Source organism: Electrophorus electricus, chromosome 22 (assembly GCF_041902795.1).
Source record: "Electrophorus electricus isolate QZ-2024a chromosome 22, ASM4190279v1, whole genome shotgun sequence".
Classification (NCBI taxonomy): domain Eukaryota; kingdom Metazoa; phylum Chordata; class Actinopteri; order Gymnotiformes; family Gymnotidae; genus Electrophorus; species Electrophorus electricus.
Genome location: NC_137518.1, coordinates 16,980,001 through 17,006,512, shown reverse-complemented (window position 1 = coordinate 17,006,512; position 26,512 = coordinate 16,980,001). Strand labels below are relative to the sequence as shown.

General features: G+C 50.2%; 1 protein-coding gene across 1 annotated transcript in view; it reads left to right on the top strand.

Moving 5' to 3' along the window:
• Nucleotides 1–50: 50 nt before the first annotated feature.
• LOC113579153 (guanine nucleotide-binding protein G(i) subunit alpha-2-like) overlaps nucleotides 51–26,512 on the top strand; it is a 39,911-nt gene continuing 13,449 nt past the window's right edge. Inside the window, exon 1 of the mRNA XM_035520284.2 lies at nucleotides 51–183. Within this exon, the coding sequence (XP_035376177.1) occupies nucleotides 66–183 (118 nt within the window). The 5' untranslated portion in view covers nucleotides 51–65. The remainder of the gene's footprint in view (nucleotides 184–26,512) is intronic.

Sequence of the window (26,512 nt, the reverse complement as noted above, 5' to 3'; positions counted from 1 at the left end):
TGCAGTTTATTTTCTCCGACCGATCCGTCCCGGTGTCCGTCGCGCTGAAGCGAGCCCTCGGGACCATGGGGTGCACCGTCAGCCAGGAGGACAAAGCCGCGAGCGAGCGCTCCAGGATGATCGACAAGAACCTCCGTGAAGACGGAGAAAAGGCGGCGAAGGAGGTGAAGCTGTTGCTGTTGGGTAAGGCACGAGTTTGGCTCCCTCGAGCCGTGTCGTCGTTTGCACGCCTGTTGCGCCTCTCGGCCGGGCCCGCGTGAACCACCGTGTTGTCACTGCCGTCGCGCTTTTATCCGTCTCTCACTGAACGGCGTGACAGCAGTGTTCGTTTCTCCATCGGTTCCAGTAGATTGCAGCAAGCCTGCCCTTTTGTCGTCCTGTATGTATGTGTGTGTGTGTGTGTGTGTGTGTGTGTTTGTTTTGACACGTCTGGAACCCTCCGCGTCCCCTGTGGAGTGTTGTGATCGCGTCATATTCTGCGTGCCCTTTGCTCTGTTTTGGCAGAGGCGCTGTGTGTGTGTTTGTGTGTAAGAGAGTGAGAGTGAGTGAGTGACCAGTGGGCCATGGCATAGGGTTGAACCCGTGCAATTAAGCGCTCACTGACAGCATCGCTTTGTTGAACGCGAGCTCCGCTGCGACTTCTTTTCCGTCTTCTTGGGCATTAATGTTAACTGCGGAAACACCCCTGGAAAAGGCCCGGGGGGATACTGCACAGCTAGTTTCATCGGTTAGCCACCGAACAGGTTCAGACGATCTCGTTTTGACCCGAGTCCAAAGTAACTGTTTAGCACGAGCCCAGAGTTATGTTGTTGATCCTGAAACTCATCTTCACACAACCCTGGTCTGATCTCAATCTGCTGCACGGGCCCGCTCTCCTCGCGCACTGCAGTGTGGGGCAGAAGCTGCTCATCATCTCGCAAAGTGGTGTTTGCTCCCACTTCACGCGCTCGAGCCACGCGCGTTTCGCACCTGCAGCGGCTGTAACGGCAGGCCGGCCTCGTGTTCGTCACACTGGGGGTTTGAGTCACGTCTCCACAGGATGTAGCGTGACGCACGGCCAGCCAAGCCTAACCCGCGTGCTGGTGGCGATCTGCGCGCTGTCATTCCCTTTGAGAACAGCGAACTCTAGAACACCCTGGACCACAGGCCGTCACACACTGCGTCACCAATGACGTAATCCAACAGGAAAGAGCGTGTCATACTGGTTGCGTCATTGGAGTTGGTGCTTGGGTTCCACGCGCCACGTAATGATAGTTTCGGAGGGACCTTTAAATGTCTAGTTTAAGAACTTGCATCATAATTTGGTAGAGACTCATTTCTCGATGCCTGTTCCACACTTTCCTTGTGCCTTGTGTTTTAGGAAGTCTCTCTAAATCTGGTTGAACAATGACATCCTAATGTGGAAGCCCCGCCCCTCTGTTTTGATAGCCGAGACCTCTGTTAACCAGGTGGTTAGTCGTCATCTCCTCAGATTTCCAAACATTGACCGGGATTTAGTCTAGCTAAAGTGAATTCCAGCACTGTGCGTGTTTATTTTCCTCCTTCCTGCATTTTCCTTCTCTCTCCCACCCCCACCCCCCCCCCCCCCACCCCCCACTTGCTCAGGGGGTGACGGACATTTTGAACTTTTCCCTCGTATTTTCTGCATCTTCTTCTAACCCACAGCTCAAGCTGTCTGCATGGACAAGCATAGGCAGCTGTTTTCATATTCTCAGTGGCCATCTTTTATGGCAGAATCGCTGTATTTAACTGTTTGTTAAGGCATCTTTGTTTTCTTTTCTGTCTTTTGTCTTTATCTGTATGATCTTTTTGTTCAGGCAACAGTTTCAGTCTAATTGGTTGACTGCTTCATTATTTCTATGTTTGCTTACTGGTCTGGTTGTTTATCTGGATTTTGAGCTTCACGTGCTTTGGGTAAGTGAAGGTAACTGTAAACACAGCTTTTTTTGGAGCTCTGTGTTTACACTTCTTGTTTACACTGTAGTTTTTGCAGAATTGAAGGCTTTTCTTAAGACATAGTTCTGAACAGCAACATGGTTTAGGTGTTTTCCACCATTTTATAATGACCTGAGAATTGAGATGGAGAAAGGGATGTGTGTGTGCGTGTGTGCAGTCAGCCAGCACAGAGAGACAGCGAAGCAAAGACCAGGATATGTCATAGGACAAAATAAGTTACTATAAATAAGTCTTTTATAGCAATCCCTTCAGGTTCCATAACCACTACTTTGATTATAGGGTGTGTGTGTGTGCGCATGTGTCTCGGCCTTGGCTCAGGCAGCAACATGGCAAACAGTTTTCGCTCGTGGTGGTAGCTTCAGGAATGCTGCGTCCTCCACCATCTGGTCCGTGGCGGGGTCGGAGGGAAGGTGAGGGTGGCGAGGGGCATCTTTTACCTTCCCTGATTACCGCCACTGCAGCTGGGATTCATCACTCCTCCTCCGTCTGGTGGCGCTAAAAGTATCCCTGAGAAGGTTTGCGAGCCGGGACCCAAGTCTGGGTGCAAAAAAAAAATGCCGTTTATGCGAAACTAAAGCACTTGCAGTCGCTCCACAAGCAATATGGAGGGTTTTAGGACTGGCCTTTGTGGCAATTTGGGGCCTCAGATGCTTTAAGTCTTGACTTCTTCATCCATGTTTTGCCTCTGAGTGAGCAGAAGGCTGCTAATGGGGAGTGCATGTGTGCATGTGCGCGCGTGCGTGTGTGTGTATCGGAGCACTGCCAGCAGCCATTGCAGGGGTTTGGAAATGGAAGCAGCCAGCCCTCACCACTGAACAGGTTTTTCCAGGAGCCACGTCACGGGCTTGTCCCCTCCAGCAAGGTCAAAACGAGCCCCGCTCCTTTCTCCCTGCAGCGCACCTCCACGGCACAGATGAACGGCACTCGGGATGAGCACCTGGGTTTAATTTGGAGTTTGCCTACGTCGACGGAGAGAAAGACAGAGAGATAATGATAGAGAGAGCAAACACCTGTATTCGCACCAGACGTGCTTGTCAGCAGTTAAGAATTGCAGTGCTGAGTTAATTATGATCAAGCTCTTGTGGTGGACTGACCCAAAGTCAGTATTTGTCATGGCTGTGGCTAATATCCACGATCAGGGGAGTAATGCAAGCAATGGCAACCATCCTGCCATATTGGAGCATTCTCATGCACAAACGCAGGTGCTCACACTGGACACCCACGGGCCCTTTGTGTTCTTTCTGTTAAGAGAATAAGACTTTATAAAAGTGCCCTTTTTTCACTTGGATCTGTTTCTGCTCATTTATTTCCTCTGTTCTGATAAGGCCGCATTTATAGCACGGCTCTTCTGAAGGCTGCATATACTGCATGGTGTCCAGGCCACACCAGCTATCCATGTTCATACACCCGCTTCGAGTTGTTGCGAATGTGAGGTTTTGATTTCGACGCATCATCTCCGTGACCTTTGCACTGCGGCCACGATTACTGACCGTGAGTGTTATTCAGTTCCTGTACTGTGTTTAAAGTGATAACATTCTGAATGTTTCGAGTATAAGGGACAGAAGGACAAGGTGCAGCTTTATGAGATGTGTCTACGCTGGGTTTGGGTGGAGGGTGGAGCGGTGTCTACGCTGGGTTTGGGCGGAGGGTGGCGCGGGGTCTACGCTGGGTTTGGGCAGAGGGTGGCGTGGGGTCTACGCTGGGTTTGGGCGGAGGGTGGCGCGGGGTCTACGCTGGGTTTGGGCGGAGGGTGGCGCGGGGTCTACGCTGGGTTTGGGCGGAGGGCGGAGCGGGCTCTGCGCTGGGTTTGGGCGGAGGGCGGAGCGGGCTCTGCGCTGGGTTTGGGCGGAGGGTGACGCGGGGTCTACGCTGGGTTTGGGCGGAGGGTGACGCGGGCTCTGCGCTGGGTTTGGGCGGAGGGTGGCGCGGGCTCTGCGCTGGGTTTGGGCGGAGGGTGATGCGGGCTCTGCGCTGGGTTTGGGCGGAGGGCGGTGCGGGCTCTGCGCTGGGTTTGGGCGGAGGGCGATGCGGGGTCTGCGCTGGGTTTGGGCGGAGGGCGGAGCGGGCTCTGCGCTGGGTTTGGGCGGAGGGCGGTGCGGGGTCTGCGCTGGGTTTGGGCGGAGGGCGGAGCGGGCTTTGCGCTGGGTTTGGGCGGAGGGCGGTGCGGGGTCTGTGCTGGGTTTGGGCGGAGGGCGGTGCGGGCTTTGCGCTGGGTTTGGGCGGAGGGCGGAGTGGGCTCTGCGCTGGGTTTGGGCGGAGGGCGGTGCGGGGTCTGCGCTGGGTTTGGGCGGAGGGCGGAGCGTGCTCTGCGCTGGGTTTGGGCGGAGGGCGGTGCGGGGTCTGCGCTGGGTTTTGGCGGAGGGCGGTGCGGGGTCTGCGCTGGGTTTGGGCGGAGGGCGATGCGGGGTCTGCGCTGGGTTTGGGCGGAGGGCGGAGCGGGCTCTGCGCTGGGTTTGGGCGGAGGGCGGAGCGGGCTCTGCGCTGGGTTTGGGCGGAGGGCGGAGCGTGCTCTGCGCTGGGTTTGGGCGGAGGGCGGTGCGGGGTCTGCGCTGGGTTTGGGCGGAGGGCGGTGCGGGGTCTACGCTGGGTTTGGGCGGAGGGCGATGCGGGGTCTGCGCTGGGTTTGGGCGGAGGGCGGAGCGGGCTCTGCGCTGGGTTTGGGCGGAGGGCGGAGCGGGCTCTGCGCTGGGTTTGGGCGGAGGGCGGTGCGGGGTTTGCGCTGGGTTTGGGCGGAGGGCGGTGCGGGGTCTGCGCTGGGTTTGGGCGGAGGGCGATGCGGGGTCTGCGCTGGGTTTGGGCGGAGGGTGGTGCGGGCTCTGTTCAGACAGCAGGTTTCTGCAGTGCCCTGATTGGCAAAGCTTTGTTTTAGTGAGACACGTAGTACAGTCCCTGAAGATTAGTGCTGGTGCGCACGTGTTAATGCGTTTAGCGTTTAGCGTGTGTGTGGGAGAGGTGTGCTGACCTTGTTTTTCAGATGTCGATTTAAATGCCACACAGATTGGAATCAAAGAAATTTGTTAATCCCCTCAGTCTCTCTAAATCTAGTTTACAGTGATATGCTATTGTGGAAGTCTCATTCTCTTGCCTCTGAGAGGATGTTTATCAGGAACCATCGAGATTTAGACAATCTATTTTTCTGTCTCCCCCCTCCTTCTATCTATCCCTCTCTCCTTCTGTCTATCCTTCCCTCGCTCTTGCTCCCTGCTCAGCTGCAGCTAAAACCTTTGTCTATAATTAAACAACAGTAATTACACACTGCTTCAACCACTAAGATTGACCTTTGGACCACATACCCTCACACACTCACACGCACGCACACAAACTCACTCAAGCACTCTCTAAACCCCCACCCCACTTCTAAACATCATGTGTTCCAGAAGCAGGCCACTGAATCACTCAAGTCAGTCAGTCATCTCTCCTGCGTGTGTGTGTGTGTGTGTGTGTGTGTGTGTGTGTGTGTGTGTGTGTGTGTGTGTGTGTGTGTGTGTGTGTGAGACTGGGAGGACCCTGTCTTAGTGGGCATTTGCGAGGTAAACGTTCGTTTACCTTCCGCCTGAGTGGCCTTGGACATCTTCCGGTTGCCTCGGTTAGGAGGGAGTGAGGGTTAAGTAGACCTTGGGCGCCCGGCGGTGTGCTTTCCAAGGTTCGGTCTGTCTGCGTCTGTCTCTGTCTCTCTGTCTCTGCCTGTTGGTTACAGAACGTAGGCGTCTGTGTGTGCTGGTCCAGCCACTGCCGTAAACCGGCTAGCGAGGTGATGTGCCTGGAGTTGCATAACTTCATATTTGGAAACGTGGAGAGTCTCTTTCTCACGCTCCTGCCCGCTTTTATACACACACACACACACACACACACACACACACACACACACACACACACAATCTGTATCTCTCTCTCTCCATGTCTCTTGTGCACTTGTTATTTTGCTAATTTTCTCTGTCTGGCGCTCTCTCTCTCTCTCTCATTCACTCTATTGCCTGGCACTTGCGTTCTCTCTCTCTCTCTTACACGCACTTAAGAAAATGCTAGAAAAAGCACCAGGTATTGTTCCAGCCTGCTCCTTAGCAGACCTGTAGATAAGCGAGCTATGAGACTTGACCTTGGGGCGATTGTGCATGAAATTTCCCCTCTTGAGCTGACCTGAGGCCAGTTTCTGCGCACAGTCACCATTAGCAGCTGGGCAGGAGATGCTGGTCGGAGATCGCTCAGGGCAGTCTGGGTGAAATAGGACAGAGCCTGGAGCAAACGTGGGATTGCGAGCCCCTTGTTATCCCCATGCTGTCTCAGAGACAGACAGTCTGACAGACGGAGCACCAGAGAGACGTCCAGCCACGCAGAGTCTATCATCAGCAGGCACCTCAGACGAGGAGCTGGACAGAAGGTCCATTGCTGTCTTCTGCCTGGGATGTCAATGACCCCTGCCGATGTCGCTGGACGGAAGACGTGACGAGCTCACTCGAACCTACACGTTCTTCCCCTGGCCTTGATGGGGACGGCTCATCAGCATACGCCACTCCTGCCTGTGTTCTCCAGCTTATTAGACCCCCCCCCCCCCGTGTGTGTGTGTGTGTGTGTGTGTGTGTGTGTGTGTGTGTGTGTGTGTGTGTGTGTGTGTGTGTGTGTGTGTGTGTGTGTGTGTGTGTGTGTGTGTGTGTGTGGAGTAAGGAGCTAGGCCTTCCCAGGGTTGAGGACCTTTTCTTGTTGTCCTGTGTTATGTACACACACACAGACAGAATGCGTGAGAGCGGAGGCATATGCACAGTGCTCTGCACAAGCTCAGCCCGACCTCTTGGCCTGGTGGGATCGACAGCAGCAAAGCAGGAATGGTGGTGGGGTTGGGGGGGAACTGGCACGCCGCTCCGAAACTGCGTCACGCTGCCGTTCAGCGTTATTAAACACGTTTAGGGCTCAAGCTGAAAAACCTGCTTAGATACACCCATGAGCTGACTGAGTTAATAGGGCTTGTAGACCAGCTGTAATGATTGTAATGAGTCCCCTCGCGTAATTGAAGAAAAGTATGAGGAGAGGAGCAGGTTCACTGATTTTAGCGGCTGTAATTGCCCTCTGTGTCATCCGCGATGAAAACGGGGCGGGCCGCTTCCATTGCGGATGCGCCCGTCGTTCTGATAGGTCCTCGCCTCTGGCCTGTTCCTCGTGGTGATTTGTCACTAGTGGAGACGTGTCGAGGAAAGAGGACAGAAAGACTGAACCCCACGTACCTACTGTGTTTTGAGCGTGGCTCCAACTGCGTTTGAGAAACTGCTGGTAACGCGGCGCATGTGGTGGAGGAGGTAGGATTTATTGTTATTTTGTGTGGGACTTCTGGCGTCTGCAGGCCAGATATATGCTCTGAGGGTTCACCCCACCACCCCATCCCCTCCACTGTTGATTTTCGTCTCCAAGATAAGCCTCGGGGAGTTTGGCAGTGTCCGGCCGCAGTGCTGATGTTGGGGACAACATTGGAGACTGGGGGGATTTGGGTGGGATCTCCCATAATTACCACAGTTTTCTCTTCTCTTATTTATTTATTTATTCTTTTCTTCTCTCTCTCTCTCTTCCACTTTGTTTTTAAAAAGCCTGTAAAATCGTTTGCTCTCAATTTTCTATTAAAATTGCATAGGCTTGGACTGGAATTATGATTTCTTCCCTCCTGTTCCTTCTGGTTAAATTTTATTTAAAAACATAATTTCACTCATGACATTTATAAAAACGCATCACTGCTTTATTGTTGCAATATTTTTATTATTTGTTTTTGCAAAACTTAAAAAATGCAAACATATCGCAACATACTGTGTCTTGGGGTATTGCGATACAATGTTTCTGCTGTATCGGCCCACCCCTCCTGTTCCAGGAGTGTTGCCATTGGCTGACCTGGTGGATTGTCGAGTGGATGTTGGACAAAGCTGTCCATTATTGAATTAACCCTTTCACCCTGGGCCTCCCTGCCTGGGTCCTAATTAGGTTAAGTTGTCTTTGCCTTTGACTTTTTGCGCACGCACACCCAGGCACGTAAACAGCAGCATCTGTTCGAGCTGCTAACCCTGTTTCGCATGATCTAATCTCACCATAAATCGGAGACCAGCTCAGCCTCGTCTCGCTCTCGTCTCTTCTTCTCTTTTCCTATCCTCTTAAAGCCCTTATTGGTGTGGGTATTCGGAATTAGGTTATTTCCTGCTCCCTTCCCCCTCACTTCCTCTTTCAGCCGGTCTCAGGGAGACTGGCTGCTGAAGTTTGTGATATCCTTTTGTTCCCTTCATACAGGAAGTGAGTACACCCTTCCTGTGGAGAATAGCAGGCTCTCTCTCTCTCACTCACTCACACACTCACTCATTCACACACTCACTCACTCACACACACTCTCACTCTCTCTCTCACACACACACACACACACACACACTCAGGGCTAAATTACGGGCCTCTAGCCTTTCCACTGCTGACTTAGTAATTACTGCTCTTTTAATTCTCAGCACTTGCGCACACATAAATCCCTCCAAAGCTATTGGACGCACACGCACACAGCCAAGAGCTTCTTCCTGGCTATTGTTTGGGTATAAATGCACATTCAGCATTTAGGCGATAATATAATTGTGTTAGTGACTCACCAGTGCTGTTTCTTTCCACACACACACACACACACACACACACACACACACGGTCTAATGATTGGGACATGGGCCAACTGACTAAAGCTGTTCTGCAAGACCACAGGTTAGTGTAAACTAGCAGGCTTTAATTGTTTTACAGCCAGAGAAGCTTGAGGAAATGTGTGTGGGGGTGTGTGTGTGTGTGTGCAGTTTTATTTTTATTTACGCATTTGTTTGCCAAGCGATGTGGTCCGTGAGAGGATGGGTCCCCTCCTCAGTCTTGGTTCCTCTCCAGGTTTCTTTCTTCTCTCTTGGGGAGATTTTCCTTCCCACCTTTGTGTTTTTGTTTTGTTTTTTTTTCAACTGGGCCTTGGACCTGGATTCTCTCTACAATTGACTTCTGCTAAGCTGCTTTGTGATAACAGCTGTTGTAAAAAGTACCGCACAAATGAATTTTAAATTCACTTTGGCACCTGCCTGCATGCATGCCGGCCTTTGTTCCTGTTATTGAAAGATGATTAGGAAGTTGGGAATGCTGGCAGGGAAAATCTCAACCGCTTACCTTTTGATGTACACACTCGCTGGTCAGGTGAGCGGCGTGAAGGCGGGCACGGCTTTAAAGATGGCGGGGATTCTGCCCTGCTGCGCGGGCTTTCCCAGGGGCTCTGTGCAAGCCCAGCGGTTTGTTGGACAGGATGGATCGGCCGGAGCAGGCCGCAGTGAAGATGGATCTCCCTGTCAGACACATCAGGAAGGAGGAGTACCTCCAGCAGCCAAGGCTGACTTAATGGGTTTTTTCCCTTTCTTTTCCTGTTTCTAAGTGCACAGCTTGGTTACTGTGCACCTTCTCGCATGCACCGTCAGTGGTGTTTGGGGGCGGGGGGTGCACACACGAGTGTGAGACTGTGTGTGTGTGTGTTGCGTAGGGTCGTGGTAGTGGATCTCTGCAGGACTGCTATATTTATGCTTAATGACTTTATGAGTAACTTTGCTCTTCCAATTACTGGTGCGTGTTTGCTTTGGTTTCATGCCAGTAAAGCACTGTTGAACTGTGGAGGCTCAGACAGACTGACAAAGACAGAAAGACGAAGGAGGCGCGAGCGTTAAGATGTCGTGCTTAGCAACTTTCTCCGAATTGCCGCTGGTCCACGTTCAGTTTCTGCCTTTGGTACAGTCATATGGACGTAAGGGCAGCTGACCCAAGATCAGTCCTCTTACTCACCTGAGTGACCTAGGGCGACACAAAAGGACCACAGTGGTGGGACAATATCAGTTCGGCTGTGAAGAGAAAACTTGCGGGACTAGTCTAGTAGTTCTCCAGCAGGATCCGAGGCATCACAGAGGCCGTAGGTCAGGAAGTGGGAGCCGTTTCCTTCGGGTTCCAGCATAGCGCGGGTGGGTGGCCTACCCACGATGGAGGGGCCACGTGGGGTTGTGAGTCTCGGACCGTGCTGACAGGGAGAATAAAATGCAGAGATTAGCAGAACAGCTGCTTGAGTCTGAAGTGTATCCACTTCATCTGCTGATGCCTGAAGCTAGTGTACCAGCAGTTAGTGTGTGTGTGTGTGTGTGTGTGTGTGTGTGTGTGTGCGCGTGTGTGTGCGCGTGTGTGTGCGCGTGTGTGTGCGCGTGTGTGTGCGCGTGTGTGTGCGCGTGTGTGTGCGCGTGTGTGTGCGCGTGTGTGTGCGCGTGTGTGTGCGCGTGTGTGTGCGCGTGTGTGTGTGTGTGTGCGCGTGTGTGTGCGCGTGTGTGTGTGTGTGTGTGCGCACGCAAACATCGGGGGATTGCAGGGAGTAGGCTTAGTTTTAGCCTTAGGACACATAGGAGCTACTTGATATGGAAGTAATATTGCATTGCGATTATTGCGAGTCCTGTGCGAGATTTCAGTCTGACTTCTTTCCCCTTTCCTTCTGTTTCTTTCTTTCTCTCATCTTGTATGGTGTTTTTTATTTCTCTTTCGTTTGTCTTTCTCTTTCTTTTGATCTTTGTTCCTTGCAAGCAAGTTTTCCTTTACCAGACTCCTTCCCTTAGACACACACTTAAACACCTCCTCTCTAACCTCGCACTGTAATGGGTCTGTGGGCTGGGGTTAGCCAGAAGAAACCCCAGAGAGGAACTGCTCCCCGCAATGCTTTCTAAGCAAAACGAGAAACCTTCTTACACATTGTAGCCTGGCCCCCGTTCTGAGCAATAAGCACCCCGACGTAGCCGAGCACCGATGGCCCCGTGCTCTCTGCTTCAAGCAGCACGACCTCTAAAAGCAGCTCCATCCTGAACACCCATAATGCACGCTCCACCCTCAGCATCCACTCTCACTCTGCACCCTCATCAACACTCAACACCTCTCACTCTCCACCCTCATCAACACTCAACACCACTCACTCTCCACCCTCATCAACACTCAACACCACTCACTCTGCACCCTCATCAACACTCAACACCACTCACTCTGCACCCTCATCAACACTCAACACCACTCACTCTCCACCCTCATCAGCACTCAACACCACTCACTCTGCACCCTCATCAACACTCAACACCACTCACTCTCCACCCTCATCAGCACTCAACACCACTCACTCTCCACCCTCATCAGCACTCAACACCACTCACTCTGCACCCTCATCAACACTCAACACCACTCACTCTGCACCCTCATCAACACTCAACACCACTCACTCTCCACCCTCATCAGCACTCAACACCACTCACTCTGCACCCTCATCAACACTCAACACCACTCACTATGCACCCTCATCAACACTCAACACCACTCACTCTCCACCCTCATCAGCACTCAACACCACTCACTCTCCACCCTCATCAGCACTCAACACCACTCACTCTGCACCCTCATCAACACTCAACACCACTCACTCTGCACCCTCATCAACACTCAACACCTCTCACTCTGCACCCTCATCAACACTCAACACCACTCACTCTCCACCCTCATCAACACTCAACACCACTCACTCTCCACCCTCATCAACACTCAACACCACTCACTCTCCACCCTCATCAACACTCAACACCACTCACTCTCCACCCTCATCAACACTCACCACTCACTCTGCACCCTCATCAACACTCAACACCACTCACTCTCCACCCTCATCAACACTCAACACCACTCACTCTGCACCCTCATCAACACTCAACACCACTCACTCTGCACCCTCATCAACACTCAACACCACTCACTCTGCACCCTCATCAACACTCAACACCACTCACTCTGCACCCTCATCAACACTCAACACCACTCACTCTGCACCCTCATCAACACTCAACACCACTCACTCTGCACCCTCATCAACACTCAACACCACTCACTCTGCACCCTCATCAACACTCAACACCACTCACTCTGCACCCTCATCAACACTCAACACCACTCACGCTGCACCCTCATCAACACTCAACACCACTCACTCTCCACCCTCATCAGCACTCAACACCACTCACTCTGCACCCTCATCAACACTCAACACCACTCACTCTCCACCCTCATCAGCACTCAACACCACTCACTCTGCACCCTCATCAACACTCAACACCACTCACTATGCACCCTCATCAACACTCAACACCACTCACTCTCCACCCTCATCAGCACTCAACACCACTCACTCTCCACCCTCATCAGCACTCAACACCACTCACTCTCCACCCTCATCAGCACTCAACACCACTCACTCTGCACCCTCATCAACACTCAACACCACTCACTCTCCACCCTCATCAACACTCAACACCACTCACTCTCCACCCTCATCAACACTCAACACCACTCACTCTCCACCCTCATCAACACTCAACACCACTCACTCTCCACCCTCATCAACACTCAACACCACTCACTCTGCACCCTCATCAACACTCAACACCACTCACTCTGCACCCTCATCAACACTCAACACCACTCACTCTGCACCCTCATCAACACTCAACACCACTCACTCTCCACCCTCATCAACACTCAACACCACTCACTCTGCACCCTCATCAACACTCAACACCACTCACTCTGCACCCTCATCAACACTCAACACCACTCACTCTGCACCCTCATCAACACTCAACACCACTCACTCTGCACCCTCTATACTCTTTCCCCCAATAATTATTTGGAAAGATGATAAAAGACCTTTTCGCAGCTCTTGGCTATGACATCAGCTTCATTAGCAGGAAAACACAAGGCTCTGTGTCCGGAGAAGGCAGCGGGATGCCAAAACGAGCCTTTGAAAGCTTAACTTACCTGCACAAACATTTATTTTAATTTGTCCAAAATGTTTGACATTTTGAATTGAGGTCCATGGCAGAGGGGGAAACTCTTTCTAACAAGCCAGACTAAGCCTGGTCCGCTTGCTACAATCAGTGGTGCGCTGTCATCCATTTTAAGCGCTCCGTTTTGAAGACGCACAAAGGTTACGGGAGGGAGGGAGAGCCGGAGAGAATAGGGAGCACTGAGAGGGCTTTAAGCTGGAACGGCGCGGCCTGCAGCTGAGGCCGTTTCTACCGGCTAGCACTGAGACCTTTTTTGTGATGCGGAATCGTGGGCTTCTGTGCGGACCACCGCCGCTGGCCTCTCCCACGGTTGGGAGTGCTACGGCAGGCCCGGGGGGACGTGAGGGGAATGGCGGATACTCCCCCCCCCGAGGGAGGGTGAGGGCGAGTCATGGAGAATGGGGGCAAGGGTGATTTTCAGTTTTTAGCCGCGTTACGGAGAAAGAGAGGGGTGTTGAGACACAGCGAGAGAATGTGGAGTATACGCTAAGCCCTTTTACCTGAGAAGACAAATAGTTATAAATGGCTCACAGTTCCTCAAGGTCTCCTCTCCTCTCTGCCAGGAATCCTACGCACACACACACACACACACACACACACACACACACACACACACACACTCCCACACACCACTACCCCTGCCCTGCATTGCACACCATTCACTTTGAATTAGAAACCAAAGCAGAAGTGCTCTTATAACTCTTCATGAAGCAGCTTTTCTCCTCGATGGTCTATCTTTACTGCACCAGAGATCGTGCAACTTTGAATGTGTGTGTTGGATCGACTACTGCACAGACTTGGCTAATCATTAACTTTGCTCTACTGTGGTATACTCGGTGTGCGTGTGCGCATGCATGTGTGTTGTCTGAATGCCTTATTTGTAACTGCACCTGGATTCAGTGCCTCACTTCCTGTCCGTTTAGACTGGCAAGCACATGGTGTGTGTGTGTGTGTGTGTGTGTGTGCATCTGTGTCGGGGTTGTGTATTGTCATGTGTACTGGTGACAGGACAACAGTAGGTATAGGTTGGTTGATGTGAGCGGTGTTGTGGGAGTTTGATGCCACCATATTCTGGGCGCTATAGCGTGCGTGCGTGCGTGCGGTGTGACAGCTCAGAGTCCATATAAGATTCTGTTCATCTCACGTGCGTGAGCATGTGTGTTTAAGGCTGTAACTGGGTATCACGTTAACCTAATGCAGGAGAAAGGGAAGGGCTAACTGGCTGACAGGAAGAGGCAGCCGATTGACGTGACTCGTAGAGCGATGCTGCTGCTCCTGGCCTGCCTCCATCTACCTCACACACACACACACACTCCCTCTCTCGCTACCTCATTCTCTCCCCCTCCCATGTCGACAGAAGGCCGAGGGCCCAAGCACCTTCTCTAATCCCTCAGAGCAGGCTCCAGCCTCAAACGGTCCGTATCCATCACGGTACCCCAGTTCCTCACAGAGCTGAGCCTAAGCCTTTAGGAGCTCCTCGTGTGCCTGCTCTAAGATTCCAGAGAAACGTGGAGAATGAAGAGACCTCTATGTGGCAGGCACGTTAATGTGCTCTCCAGCCTGATGTCCTTCCTAAATGGCCTCCTACATGCATGGTGGACTGAAAAATTTGACAGGGACTTTTTTGGGAACATTTTAGAATTGTGAGTGCGCGTGCGTGCGCGCATGTGCACGAGAGTGACCGCAGGGCCTGTGAATCGGGAGCTGGTCCGTTGCTACGGCAGGATGTTATCCACGTGCAGAATTCCCCATGGAGGAGGCTTTTTCCGGCCCCAGCGGTCCCTCTCCGTTTCTCCCATCTGGGTAGCTACACCTTCGTCCCCTTCCTCCTCGGGCCCCTCTCCGAGCTCCTCTCCCTTTGCGTCTGAAGGATTGTCCTGAATCAGGGTTTCAGGACGTAAATGTCTTGTATGTATATCTGAACCTACCTTGTAACTGACCTCAGCCAAACCAGCAAAATGGTTCTGAGAAAAGATTTACATGTTAAAGGGGAAAAACAAAGATATTTGTGGAGGTGAAGATGAGGTCTAGCTTACAGGTAGTGACATATGTGTGACACACGTATGTGCATAACCACCACATCCTGAATGTGTGTGTGTGTGTGGTGTACATGTGGGTGCACAAACCTGCACCCTACAAAAACTGGAATTTCATTGGCCTTCCCCAAAACAGACACACACCTCCCAAACACACAGAGCTCACCCAGACAGCTCAGCTCCCTCTAAAATAACTTTTTTTCCTGCCTTGGATTTGTAACCATGGATACCTGCGGGAGAATGATTAGGCCAGATCCCAGGAATATCCACGGCACACCGGATTTAAATTTCTGTGAAGTTTAATTAGAGCGAGCTAACCCAAGGCCAGATTAGCGATTCAATTATTCACTTTGTGATGCTAAATCAAGGCGAGGAACTTGCGTCCTGAGTGTCTGCTCCACTGAGCCGAGGGTCTTCAGAAGAAACCTGCTGACAGCCATGCCCTTTACTGAAGAGCTGCCCCGGCCATATTCACTAGCGTCTTTATTAAACGTTAAAAAAACAGCCATAACGCTAATGCGCGACTCAACCTATGTACACATTTATGGGCGGTTATACAGTCATACGAGTACTCCGTCTATAAGTTTCTAAGCAGGTTTTTTTTAGGGTTATGTTGTTTAGAGTTGGATAGTTTTAGCTTAAATGTGTCAAGAATTTTATTAGGGAGAGTTTTGAAGCGCTTCGGATTTATTTTACCAGGCGCGTACTTTTGGATATAGTCGCCATCCCAGGAGTCGGGATGGCTAGGAGTCGTGGAAACCTCGGCTAGAGGACTGCATCTGCTCTCGTCTGAATTTCGCCGTGCTAATTGCTGTATCGAATCGCAGGGCCGCCCTCCGGAGAAGCGTGGCTGTAGCGGGGGTCGGCGCTACTTTACTGCCGCGGCTATTTTGAGCTCCTGTCTGAGGCAGAAGGCCCCGCCTTCAGCCCACTTCCACCCCGCCTCCCACCCGTCGCTTCAGTCGCGGCTGACTGGAGGAGGAGCCACTGCTGACTAAGCCCCTCCTCCGAGGTCCCCCTGCCTTTCCGTGGCGTCTGCTCGGTCTGAAGATTGAGTTGATTAGCATGCGATTTGCATACGGCGGTAATATGCGCTGCGTTCGTTCCACTCACGTCCGACTGCGCGTAGATGGCCAGGTCAATCCCAGACTCGGACCGTGTTTCTGGACACGCTCCGGGTCAGGGTGGATGAGCTCAGGGCGTTGGCTTCAGGTTAGGGTATTGGCGTTACCTAGGTTACCCAATGATTAGGAGGGGGTAGGGGGCTGGCAAATCAGACAGGAAGGGCAGGGCTGAGGGTTTCATGCATACTTCCTGTCAGGCAGGAAGTTGCTCTGCGGAGCTGCATACACTCACATACACAGTTTCTTCTTCCCAGTAATGAATCATTTCTTGTGACATCTGGCTAGTGTGAAGCTTTTCTGGTTCTCATGAGACATTTATTACTTTTCAATGTATAGACTGTACTGCTGGCTGGCACCATGCCAACTCTGATGCAACAAATAGTCTTGGCAACTTCAAACTTTTTTTTGCTGTTTGTTTTTTGCTTGTGTTTTTCTTTTTCTTTTTCTTTTTTTTTTTTTTTAGTTTTCCTGGGAAGTTCTGCAGCGCCACGCCTGGGGAACCACGGCAACCCCGAGCACAACCATGTGCTTCTTCTGCCCGGTTCTGCTTGCCAGCCCTTCGTGAAGCGATTACAGCGTGCTAAAGCACCAATCCATCTGCTGGTGCTTAACAAACTTCCAGAACATTTGCTGAAATAATTCGCCTGCACTTTTGCCTCAGTGTTACAGTAGCTGGCAATGAAGAGAAGAGCTGGATTTGTTTAGTGTATTTCTCAACCCTTTATTACCCCCAGTCTGCGCTCGCGCACGCGAGTGCCCGCGTGTGTGTGTGCATGCTCACGTGGGCTGAGTCAGCAGGTGTCTGCGTTGGTGGGAACTAGACAACGGCAAGTGCAATATCGATTTCACTCGGTTCAGCACTTCCACTATTGATGTCTGGAGCACGCAGTAAATCTGCAGATCTCCCCACTTCTCTTTTAAGGTGCACTTCACCAACACATCCCAACGCCAGTGGGCATCACCCTTCACTGGCTCAGTCTTAAGCTGCTTATATGATTGCTAAGAGCGCTCTCAGGCCATTCATCCAGGTACTGTCGTTAGGGGCAGGGGGCATCTCGTGCTAGCACCGCTGGCTCGGTGTTAACTCATTATTTGTGTGTGAGTGTGTGTGTGTGTGTGTGTGTGTGTGTGTGCATGCCTTAAAGGGGTTTATGGATCACTTTGACAGGCTGAAGTATGAGAAGTTAAAGGCACCTGTCGGTGTCCCTCAAGACCAGCCTGAGAACACCCCTACCTCTCGCGCTCTCTCTCTCTCTCTCTCTCTCTCTCTCTCTCTCCTTCTCTGTAAATGAGGTCTCCTTAATCCCTTGCTGGTTTTGTTTTGCCCTCAGGTAGAAGAGGCCCTGGTTTGTTTGCACAACACACAGAGGAACCTGCTTGTGCTGCAGCTAATGATTGATGACGATGATGATGATGATGACGTTAGCTGCAGGGACTGTGTGGAATCATAGTGGTGACCTTGATTTCGTGGTGCCTACAGGTTTTATGCTTTAGAACCTGCTAAGGCTACAGAAATGTCTTCTTTTTCATTTCTTCCTATTTTTACAGACACTGCAAAACCAAACAAACAAGCAAACAAAAAATCCTCACTCCCTTAACCCACTCACCCACCTGCTTGATGGGCCAGTAGCTTAGCTGGTGTGCTTTCTCCTGAGAGCATTCCTGAGTACCGAGATCCTTAACAGCCCTCTCGGCTGTGGCCTGGGACAAGGTTCTCCCCGCTGAGGCTGCGGTTACCGTGGCGTTTATCTCTGTGGCTGTTGTCAAGGGTGTGTGTTAAAAGCAAACAGTTCTGTTTAGGCCAGGTGTTCGGAACGGAGACCGACAAATGGGCCAGAGTAGTTGGTCAGGTGTGGGAGTGTGGAGGAATTCAGTGGACGAAAAGAAAAACAGATGGTCAGGGGTTAATAAATGAAAGACAGAGGTGTTGAGGAAAAAAAGAAAAAGATATTCAAGCGCGCACACATTGGCCATTTGAACTTCCAGCCTTTTCTTGTCTTTACAGGAAAATGCACACAGTACACAAAAGTTTCCTTTCTCTCTCTATGCAGATCTGGTTCTGTGCTCTGTGTGTCTGTGTTTGTATCTATCTTACCTGTCTTCCTCTTCTCCCGTACATGGTTGTGGATAATGGTTGATATCCCCCTGGTTGTGTGGAGAGCACAAATAGCCTGTAAGAGGCAAAGATCTGAGCGGCATGGACTGCCGGCCAACACGTTTTCATTCGGAAGTGTTTTGCATGGCATACCTTTTGTTTTTTTGATGTGGTGGTGTTTAGTTGTCGTCGCCGCTAACTCGCACGTGATCCCTGTACCCACCTGTGTGACTGCTCATGCCCCGGGGGGCAAATTGTTCCTTCTCTGTGAAGTCTTTCCTTTTAAATATTTTATTAAGTTGTAATGGGAAAATGTACTTTGATAACCTTATGTAGACAAAGACAAAGTGTCCTATCTGTCTTGCTTAATGTAATCTATCTATTTCTCTCTCTCTCTGCTGAGTACATTTCCCTTTAAGAGTCGTGTTGAACAGCAGCCTTTCTCTCAAGGCCTGTAGCTGCTAAGAAGGAGAGACTGAAAGAGGAGCACAGACAGACAGACTCAGACGCAGACAGACGGGGCTGAGGGCTTAAAGGGGGAGTGAGACAAAGACAGAGAGGGAGAGAGAGAGGGGTTTGGAAAGGAAGTGAAAACAAAAGGAAGGCAAAACCAAGAGAAGCTCAGGGAAGTAGCAGGGTGTGTGTGTGTGTGTGTGTGTGTGTGTGTGTGTGCGCTTACAAAGGCATCTCTGTTAGTGCAATGACGGGAAACCACTCCTTATGCCTGCTGCATACGGTCAAAAAACGCACGCGTGCAGCGTAAACACGCACACACGGCATACGATGCACCACATTGCATGCCTGCTGAGTACTGCCCCTCCTGCAGTGGTGTGAGTGTGATGTGAAGGTGCCTCTCTTAGGCTAGAGTCTGTGCTACACTCCCCATGTGGGTAGCAACTACACTGTATGGTATTAGAGAGGAAAAAGCTGTGAAAATGTACCTGATAATGGATGAATGAATGAATGAATGGATGGGAGTTTTCTGGCGATATAAGGGCAGCATATCTGGGGCTGTTGACATGCGAGATATCAGTGTGACCTTACCCTAGTAATAGCTAGTACACACACACACACACACAGGATTTGCTTTTCCCTTTCTCTCTCTTTTTCAGGATCTTGTTTCTGCTCTGGATGTTCATGTCTCCTGACTTCTGTTCTCTCTGTCTGCCTGTCTCTCTCTCTCCTCTCTCGGTCTCTCTCCCGACAGCTCCTTCCTGCCCTATGACCTCATTTCCTCTTCCTCTTCCTCTTTTCTTCTCCGAGTTGTGCTGTGCTAAGGTCATGTAGCTCTGCTCCCTGGAGCTGCTCAGCACTAGCGTGTACCTCTTCCCTACTGGAGTCTCTGTCCCAGTTTTTACCTGTCTGTGTGTGAGAGCAGACATGCACTGTTAGTGCAGGTCTCTGTCCTTTCCTGCTACAAGCTCTCATTTCCTCTACTCTCTTTTCAGGTTTAGACTGGCTGGGTAGAGGTTACCATGGCAACGTGAGCATGCCTACTTCCCAACTGTGCGTGCGTGCATGCATGCATATGTTCGTGTGAAAGTTCGGAATGTTACTCCCAACCAGTTTTGTTTAGTCTGGTGCAGACAACAGCACGCAATACCCTCATCTCAAACAAGTGTGAACATACAGCACATGTAGATACTCACATGTGAACGGAGTTTTATTTGTCTCACACACATTGTTGTGCACACTGTCTCTCACACTCATTACTGCATGCACACCTACATCATTCTCACACACACTTCACCTCGCCTCACCCTTCATCACCTCTCCTTCACTGACACCTGAGCCTTGGCACAGCAGCGTCTCTGTGCAGAGGAACTGATCTGGAAACAGTCCTTAGGCCAGTGGAATCACCGCTGCCAAAGAGCCAGTCTGATTCGGGATGGCCGCCTCGCGTTCAGGAGAATGGGAACTCTGGATCGGGTGGCACGGAGCTTTCAGGAGGCTCCTGGCCGTCCTTCAGGGCAGGCAGGACTAAAGCGGGTGCGCGTTTTTCATTCGTGACGCACAGATTTAACCGAAGGGCACTGGGGATTAATGACTGGATGTGTTAATTAAGGACGTGTCTTTCTGGCATCAGGTGGCAGGCAGACTGTCTAAGGAAGGGAGGAGAAGACCGTCGGCCGTCTGGCTGGGTGGGTTTATAGCCATGAAGAAATGTTTGCTCTAGTTTCACTCTTTTTCCTAGCTCTTGTTCTTTGCCTTTAACGCAGACTGGGTTTAGGGACATTTTGTGCCTGCCGTATGGCTTTACGTAAGGTGTACCCGGGTATTTCAATGTGGCATGCGTGTGTCTTCTCAGATCGCATGTCTGAAGTGCGTGCGGTGTGGAGTTGTAATGGTGGTGTCATCGTGTGTGTGCTCTGTGCAAGCTTACAGGCTCTAATGCCGACGCCTGCATATACGTCTCACCGCCTGGAAACTTCTCACATAATTTAAATTAGAGTGAGATGCTTGCTTATTCTGCTTCACACACACACACACACACACAGGCCCACGCACACCCTCTTCTTCAGTGAGCTGTTTACTGCACCTGTTTTTTACTTTCCTGATGGCTGGAGGTTAGAAAACTGCATCACTCTGGGTAGGTGAAGCTCATTGAAGTTGGTGAGAGTCAGTACAGAAGGGGTGTGTGTAATAGAAGGACTTGTGTAGTTAAATGTTGTCTGTAGCTGGAGGGATCTAAGAAGGGGTGTGTGTGTGTGTGTGTGTGTGTGTGTGTGTGAGATGGAAGTTATTATAATAGTTATTCCCCTGGAGCTGAGCTAGACCTCAATTAAAGGCATGATGGCTGCAGTGTGTGTGTGTGTGTGTGTGTGTGTGTGTGTGTGTGTGTGTGGGCAGCATTCCCATTGAGAGGTACTGCAGAGGGTGAAGACATGCATCTCATTAATCTGCTCTTCTTTTAAAGGCAGCTTAAAGCTCACTGGCTGTGTAGCATCAACAATACCACAAACTGTGCTTCTCATCCGTAACCAACAGGAAGTGCTTACCTACATACTTTTACCTACATAAAAGATCTTCTTTATCTTGGTTTTGATTAGAGATTTTGTAGTTGAGGAAGGTGCTAGCATGTGCATGTAGGTTTCTGTCTTCTGTGTGGATTCTACAAGTCCCAATGTATTTTAGGGGTCACTATTTAGGACAGCCGCGTACACACACACACACACACACACACACACATTGCCTGTATTGCTTTCTCTCATATACATGGTGCTCTTTCCCTTCCATTACCACCCTTAGTGTGGGTGTGGGTGTGGGTGTGTGGGTGTGTTGGTAAGACAGTACACTTTGGTATAATGAATTTGCCAGTGCTGAGGCAGGTCACATACATTTAGGGACTAGATGTTCATGTTTTGAAACCACACACACACATCTATTTTCATTTAGATAATTGCTTATAACCTACATGGAGTATTTCAAAGAGCTTGACTTCTACAGCTGTTTGTGTGCATGCATATGTGTGTGCAAGACGGTTTCATAATTATTTCTGACGGTGTTTGTGTCAGAGGTTAAAGGTCTTTTAGTTATTCCTTGGGGTGTCTTTCTTGTGACAGATTTAATCTTGATGAAGAGAGATTGCCACTCTAGAGTGTGCCTCTCTCTCTCTCTCTCTCTCTCTCTCCCCCCCCCCCCCCCCCATCACCCACCAGGGCAGAAAAGCAGGTGCTTAATAGCAATTAGTTAGATCCCATCTTCCCCTCTGTAATCAGTTGATGTAATTAGATTGTCCTCCGACCCTGGTGCTGCACTCCTGCTCCAGAGGGACCGGACGGTAGACCTGCCCTACGAGGCTCCGCGCACTTAACCCAGGCTCTCTCTTCCAGCTTCCTGTTCTCCTCCTCCTGTTTCTTCATCTCTCCATCCAGCCTGTTGGTGTTTCCCGCGCGGGCTCGGCGCCGAGGGTGGGTCCGCGTCTGCCTGTAGACCTTCTCTCAGCGGGCGAGGATGTTCGAGCAAGCGGCAGAGGGAGCGAGAGGATGACAGGGGGAAAATGTTCATTTAAATTGTAATTGCAAGTGTTTCGACAGTTGTGTGCTTTAATAATATTGACTTGAAACCTTCCCTGTTGGTGGGAGATTAGAAGCTATTGGCTATATTGGGAATTCTTTTTCTTACTTTTATCCATGTTGGTATTTTAAATTTACTCTCCTCATTGATTGCGATGTTGGTCTTTATTTATGAACAACAGTAAGGTAATAAATAATGATGATGATGATATCAAATTTGACCAAAAACTAGTATTGGGCATTGTATCAAATTGTATTGTGAATTTACTGGCAATAACCAGCCCTACACTTGATCTAGACTTCTAGCACAAGAAAACTGATCTCAGATCAGTGGGCACAAGAGCAGTGCCAGTGAAGATGACTGCGTTGTGTTGTTTGAGTCTGAGGGTCTGAATTGGAGTGTTTCTGCTATATCTAACAGGTTTAGGGTGAAGGGGGAAGTCAATCACTTTTTCTCACTTGAGCGAACACACACACACACACACACACACACACAGGTGTAGAATGTTATGAATGGCAATAAAAAACAGGAACTGTGCACAATACACCATCTGAAGCTCAGATGCCTTTAGCAGGACCCAAGCCCGTGGAGGAAACTCCTTTTTGTGTTGTGTTATTACATCACACATCCGCCTTCCCACACACGCACGCCCGCGCATGCGCGCCTGTGGGAGCGACAAAGTGAGACTGCAACCGTGAGACGTGTTCCTTCAGCACGTAGTTGAGACTAGTGCGGAGATTGGCAGCAGCTCCTACCCAGTCCCACTTCTGCGCGCGCGTGGAAGCCTCCATGAGCCGAGCGGAGTCCCCTTTCTGCCCCGCCTACAGGCTGCGTCCGTCCTTCTGGTGGTCTCCGCTGTTCACCTTTGACCCCTGTGAGTGCCAGCTGCTGCACTTCCTCGTCCCTAAACAAGGAGAGCTGAAACGGACCTTTTGAGGGACAAAAGAAGAATCAATGCAAAAATGATCTTCACTGATCTTGTCAAATATCATTTGTGTAAGCCCTATGGTAGACTTGCAGCCTGTCCAGGGCTGGTTCAATGCCACGCTACCGTGAATCGGAGGACGCGCTCAGGAAGCGTTTCCTGGGATGCGGCCATCTGAAAATTATTCCACCAGAGTTTGGTTGGTGTGCACGAGATGGGTCGTCCCACGCAGCCAATCACAGGCTCACGGCCTGGGTGCCACATTTGAGGAAACGCGCTGTGTGTGTGTGTGTGTGTGTACACACACTTGCAGTGCAGGTTTGCTTTGCAATGTGGGCTTGTGTTTGGTTGGTGTTTAATCAACAAAGGATTGTGGGTTGTTTTTTCCGTACACATACGTGTCTCTGAAAGGGTATCAGAGACATGCTTCCCCACTGCCACCGGTGGGACCATCCTGTCTGCTTTCTGGAGGGGTCAAAGCAGTCTGCATTCAACTCCTGAGCAAACTGCTCTGAGCTTTTTCTTCGGCACGTATCCGTCTCCCTGGAACTCAACTCAAGGGAGTTTCTCGCACAGTGAGATTGTGAAGCCACTCTTCCTCAGATGGGCATGTCCTGGCTTGGATTTGGTCCCTCTGACCACTCTAACCTGGAAACGTGGTGCGTTTGTCCCAGGCTGGACTCCGTTTACTGTTTGCTCATTTGAGTGTCGGAGGGTTATGGTTGTTTTGTTTGTTTGATGTGAGCTGACGATGCGTGGGGGAGGGGGTGTGGGTGCTCGTGCGTGCTTTCCTTGGACAGAAGGTCGAGGTGGTCCAGGAGGGTAGGGTGTGTGAGAAGCCTCTTATCTGCCGCCAACTTCCAGAGCATACACACGCACATGCAAACACACACCCACGTACACCTGCAAACACACACAGACACACACTTTTCAACATGTGATCGCACCCTCGTGTTGTAAACCCTCCCTAATTAAGGGTCAAGGCTTTCATTAGGCGTTGGGGACATACTGCACATCTCTCAGACTGGGGTGTGGAATCTAGACCAGGGTATCATTTTGCTCACCGACATATCGGTACGCTCCCAGGAAGATGGTAGGTGTGGTCGGGAATCGGGAGCAGGGATTTAACCGCCTAATGGTAGAGAGAGAGAGGGGGGGGGGGGGGAAGAGGGATTTGAATTTTTGTAGTTGTCACACTGCTCTTGCAAAAGTGTGTAATATGGGAATTACCAAAGCAATGATTTTTCATTGTGTGCTGGGATCCTGACCAATCTGAACCATTCCAGATGAGTGTGGCATGGGCATCTCTGATGAATCACAGTGTTCACATGTTCCAGAAAATAGAAATAGTTGTTGGCCAGAATAATGCAGGCCTGGCTGTATGCAGGTCGGATTATGTAGCAGTGCAATCACGGAGCAGTGGTTCGGCCCACAGGTCCTGGATCAGGTGTTTGGGGGTCATGATTAGTCATACAACTGGGCTAATCCCACATCAGAGTTGGTGCAGAGTATGAGCATCAGATGCATTTCCCTTCTGATCTTGGATCGCTGCCTGGATTTCAGGTCAATGTTACACCCACACACACTAACATGCACACATTACACAGAGACTCACCAAGAGGGCTACTGCAGCCATGACAGTGTCAAACTTGCACACACACACCCTTATACCGGAATGTACTGTCTCCATGCTTATAATGCCAACCTGGAGACGCACTTTCATCACCACACACAGTCATTACCACACACAGCCCCTAGAGTGCAATCACAGTGCATGTGTAATTTAACTTACTCACTTTCCATAACCATCAGGCACGCTTTCATAAAGAGAGGTGCACACGCGCGCACGATTGCTGAGATGCTGCTTCTAACCTCGGTACTCATTTCGTCAGGCCTGACATGCGGGTGAGGGTGTGCGAAGCGCTGGGGTGGGCTTTGGTTGAAAAAGGTTTCCCAACCAGATGCTTGTATAAGACGCTACACACCCATCCACACATTCACGCGCGTGCACTTGATGCACTGTCCGTCTTCATCCGAGAATAAGCAGCTGTTCAAACCCCCTGCACCTTCAGCGCGGGTCATCGGTGACGCGCTCCTCTTCGCAAGAGAGCTTAAAGAACACAACACAATAGATATATTGAACCCTCCATGCAAGATAAGAACCGCCGTAACGGTGAAAACGTTTTACGGAAAAGAGCAAAAGTCCCTGAACTCCAGGGGGCACTCCTCCTCCTCTGAACGTGCCACGGAATGAACAGTAGAGTCTGAACTGAGTGATCTGCAAACTCCAACTCCGAACAGGCAGGTGTCGGATCTTAGGAAACTGGAATTTCATCTTATTTTAATCTGAGACTCGTGTCTGCGAGGAGAAAACCCAGATCAACACTTAGAGGTTTCCTGTGGTCCACTTTTGTATGACACCTGCACAGAGACGGGATTATCTGTGTGCATGTGTGTGTGTGTGTGTGTGTTGTCTCACAATGTTTTAAGAGCATATAGTGCAAATGTGACTATATGACACTCATGGTTGCTGATGAGGAGATGATGATTGTGATCGTGACTTTGTTTGACAAAAAATGGTCTGCAGTTCTCTTGATTGATTGATTGATTGATTGATGGTGAATTTAAAGTTTACCTCTCCAAAATGTGCCAATGCCCACACAGATGTACACACATGCTGGTGCTAGGATTGGGTGATTAATTAAAATGTAGACAGATTATCATCTCCAGAATTTCAGCGATTATCGTGTTGAATATTGGGTTCGGAAGTTCCCCTGTGAGAGTTACTGGGCCTTCTATCTTGTTTCTGTACACTGCTCTGCTGCATCTCTGTGGGAGGGCCACAGAGAATTAAAAGATTAAAAAAACAATAACACTGCTATGCTAAAGGAAAAAAATGATTTTGATTGATGTATAGTTCCCCACTAATTACTGATTTTAAAGTTTTTAACAACTCAGACTGGTTGAGACATGAACAGACTGCTATAATTATCATCCATTTAACTTCTCATTCAACTTCTGTCACATGTTCCAGAGAGTGTTACACCAGAGTTTGTTTTTCATTTGCAGGTACCCCAGCATTCTTTGCTAGATTTAGAATATATTGTAATCTTTTCATGGATACTTTTGAAAAATGTACATTTGTTTTTTTGTTTTTTTTTTTAATCGTATAAATGTTTTAACTAACCATAGACTAGACCAGCTTATTCAAAGGGAATGGTTAAATAAAGTTAAAGCTATTAATAACATGGTTCTGTTTCTTACTTTTACCATCATTTACTTAATATCGTCCATTATTTAAATCATCGCAGTATTTGATTATATTGTTTATTGGTCCAAGGTTAACTGCCATGCATTCGCATTCATACGAGGACAGACACTTGATCCGTATGCGGACTTGTACACATGCCCAGTTAAATGCCAATGCGCAGTACTGTGGATGTAATTCACACAGGTGCTTGTCGGAATGCCATTACAGCTGCCCTCCC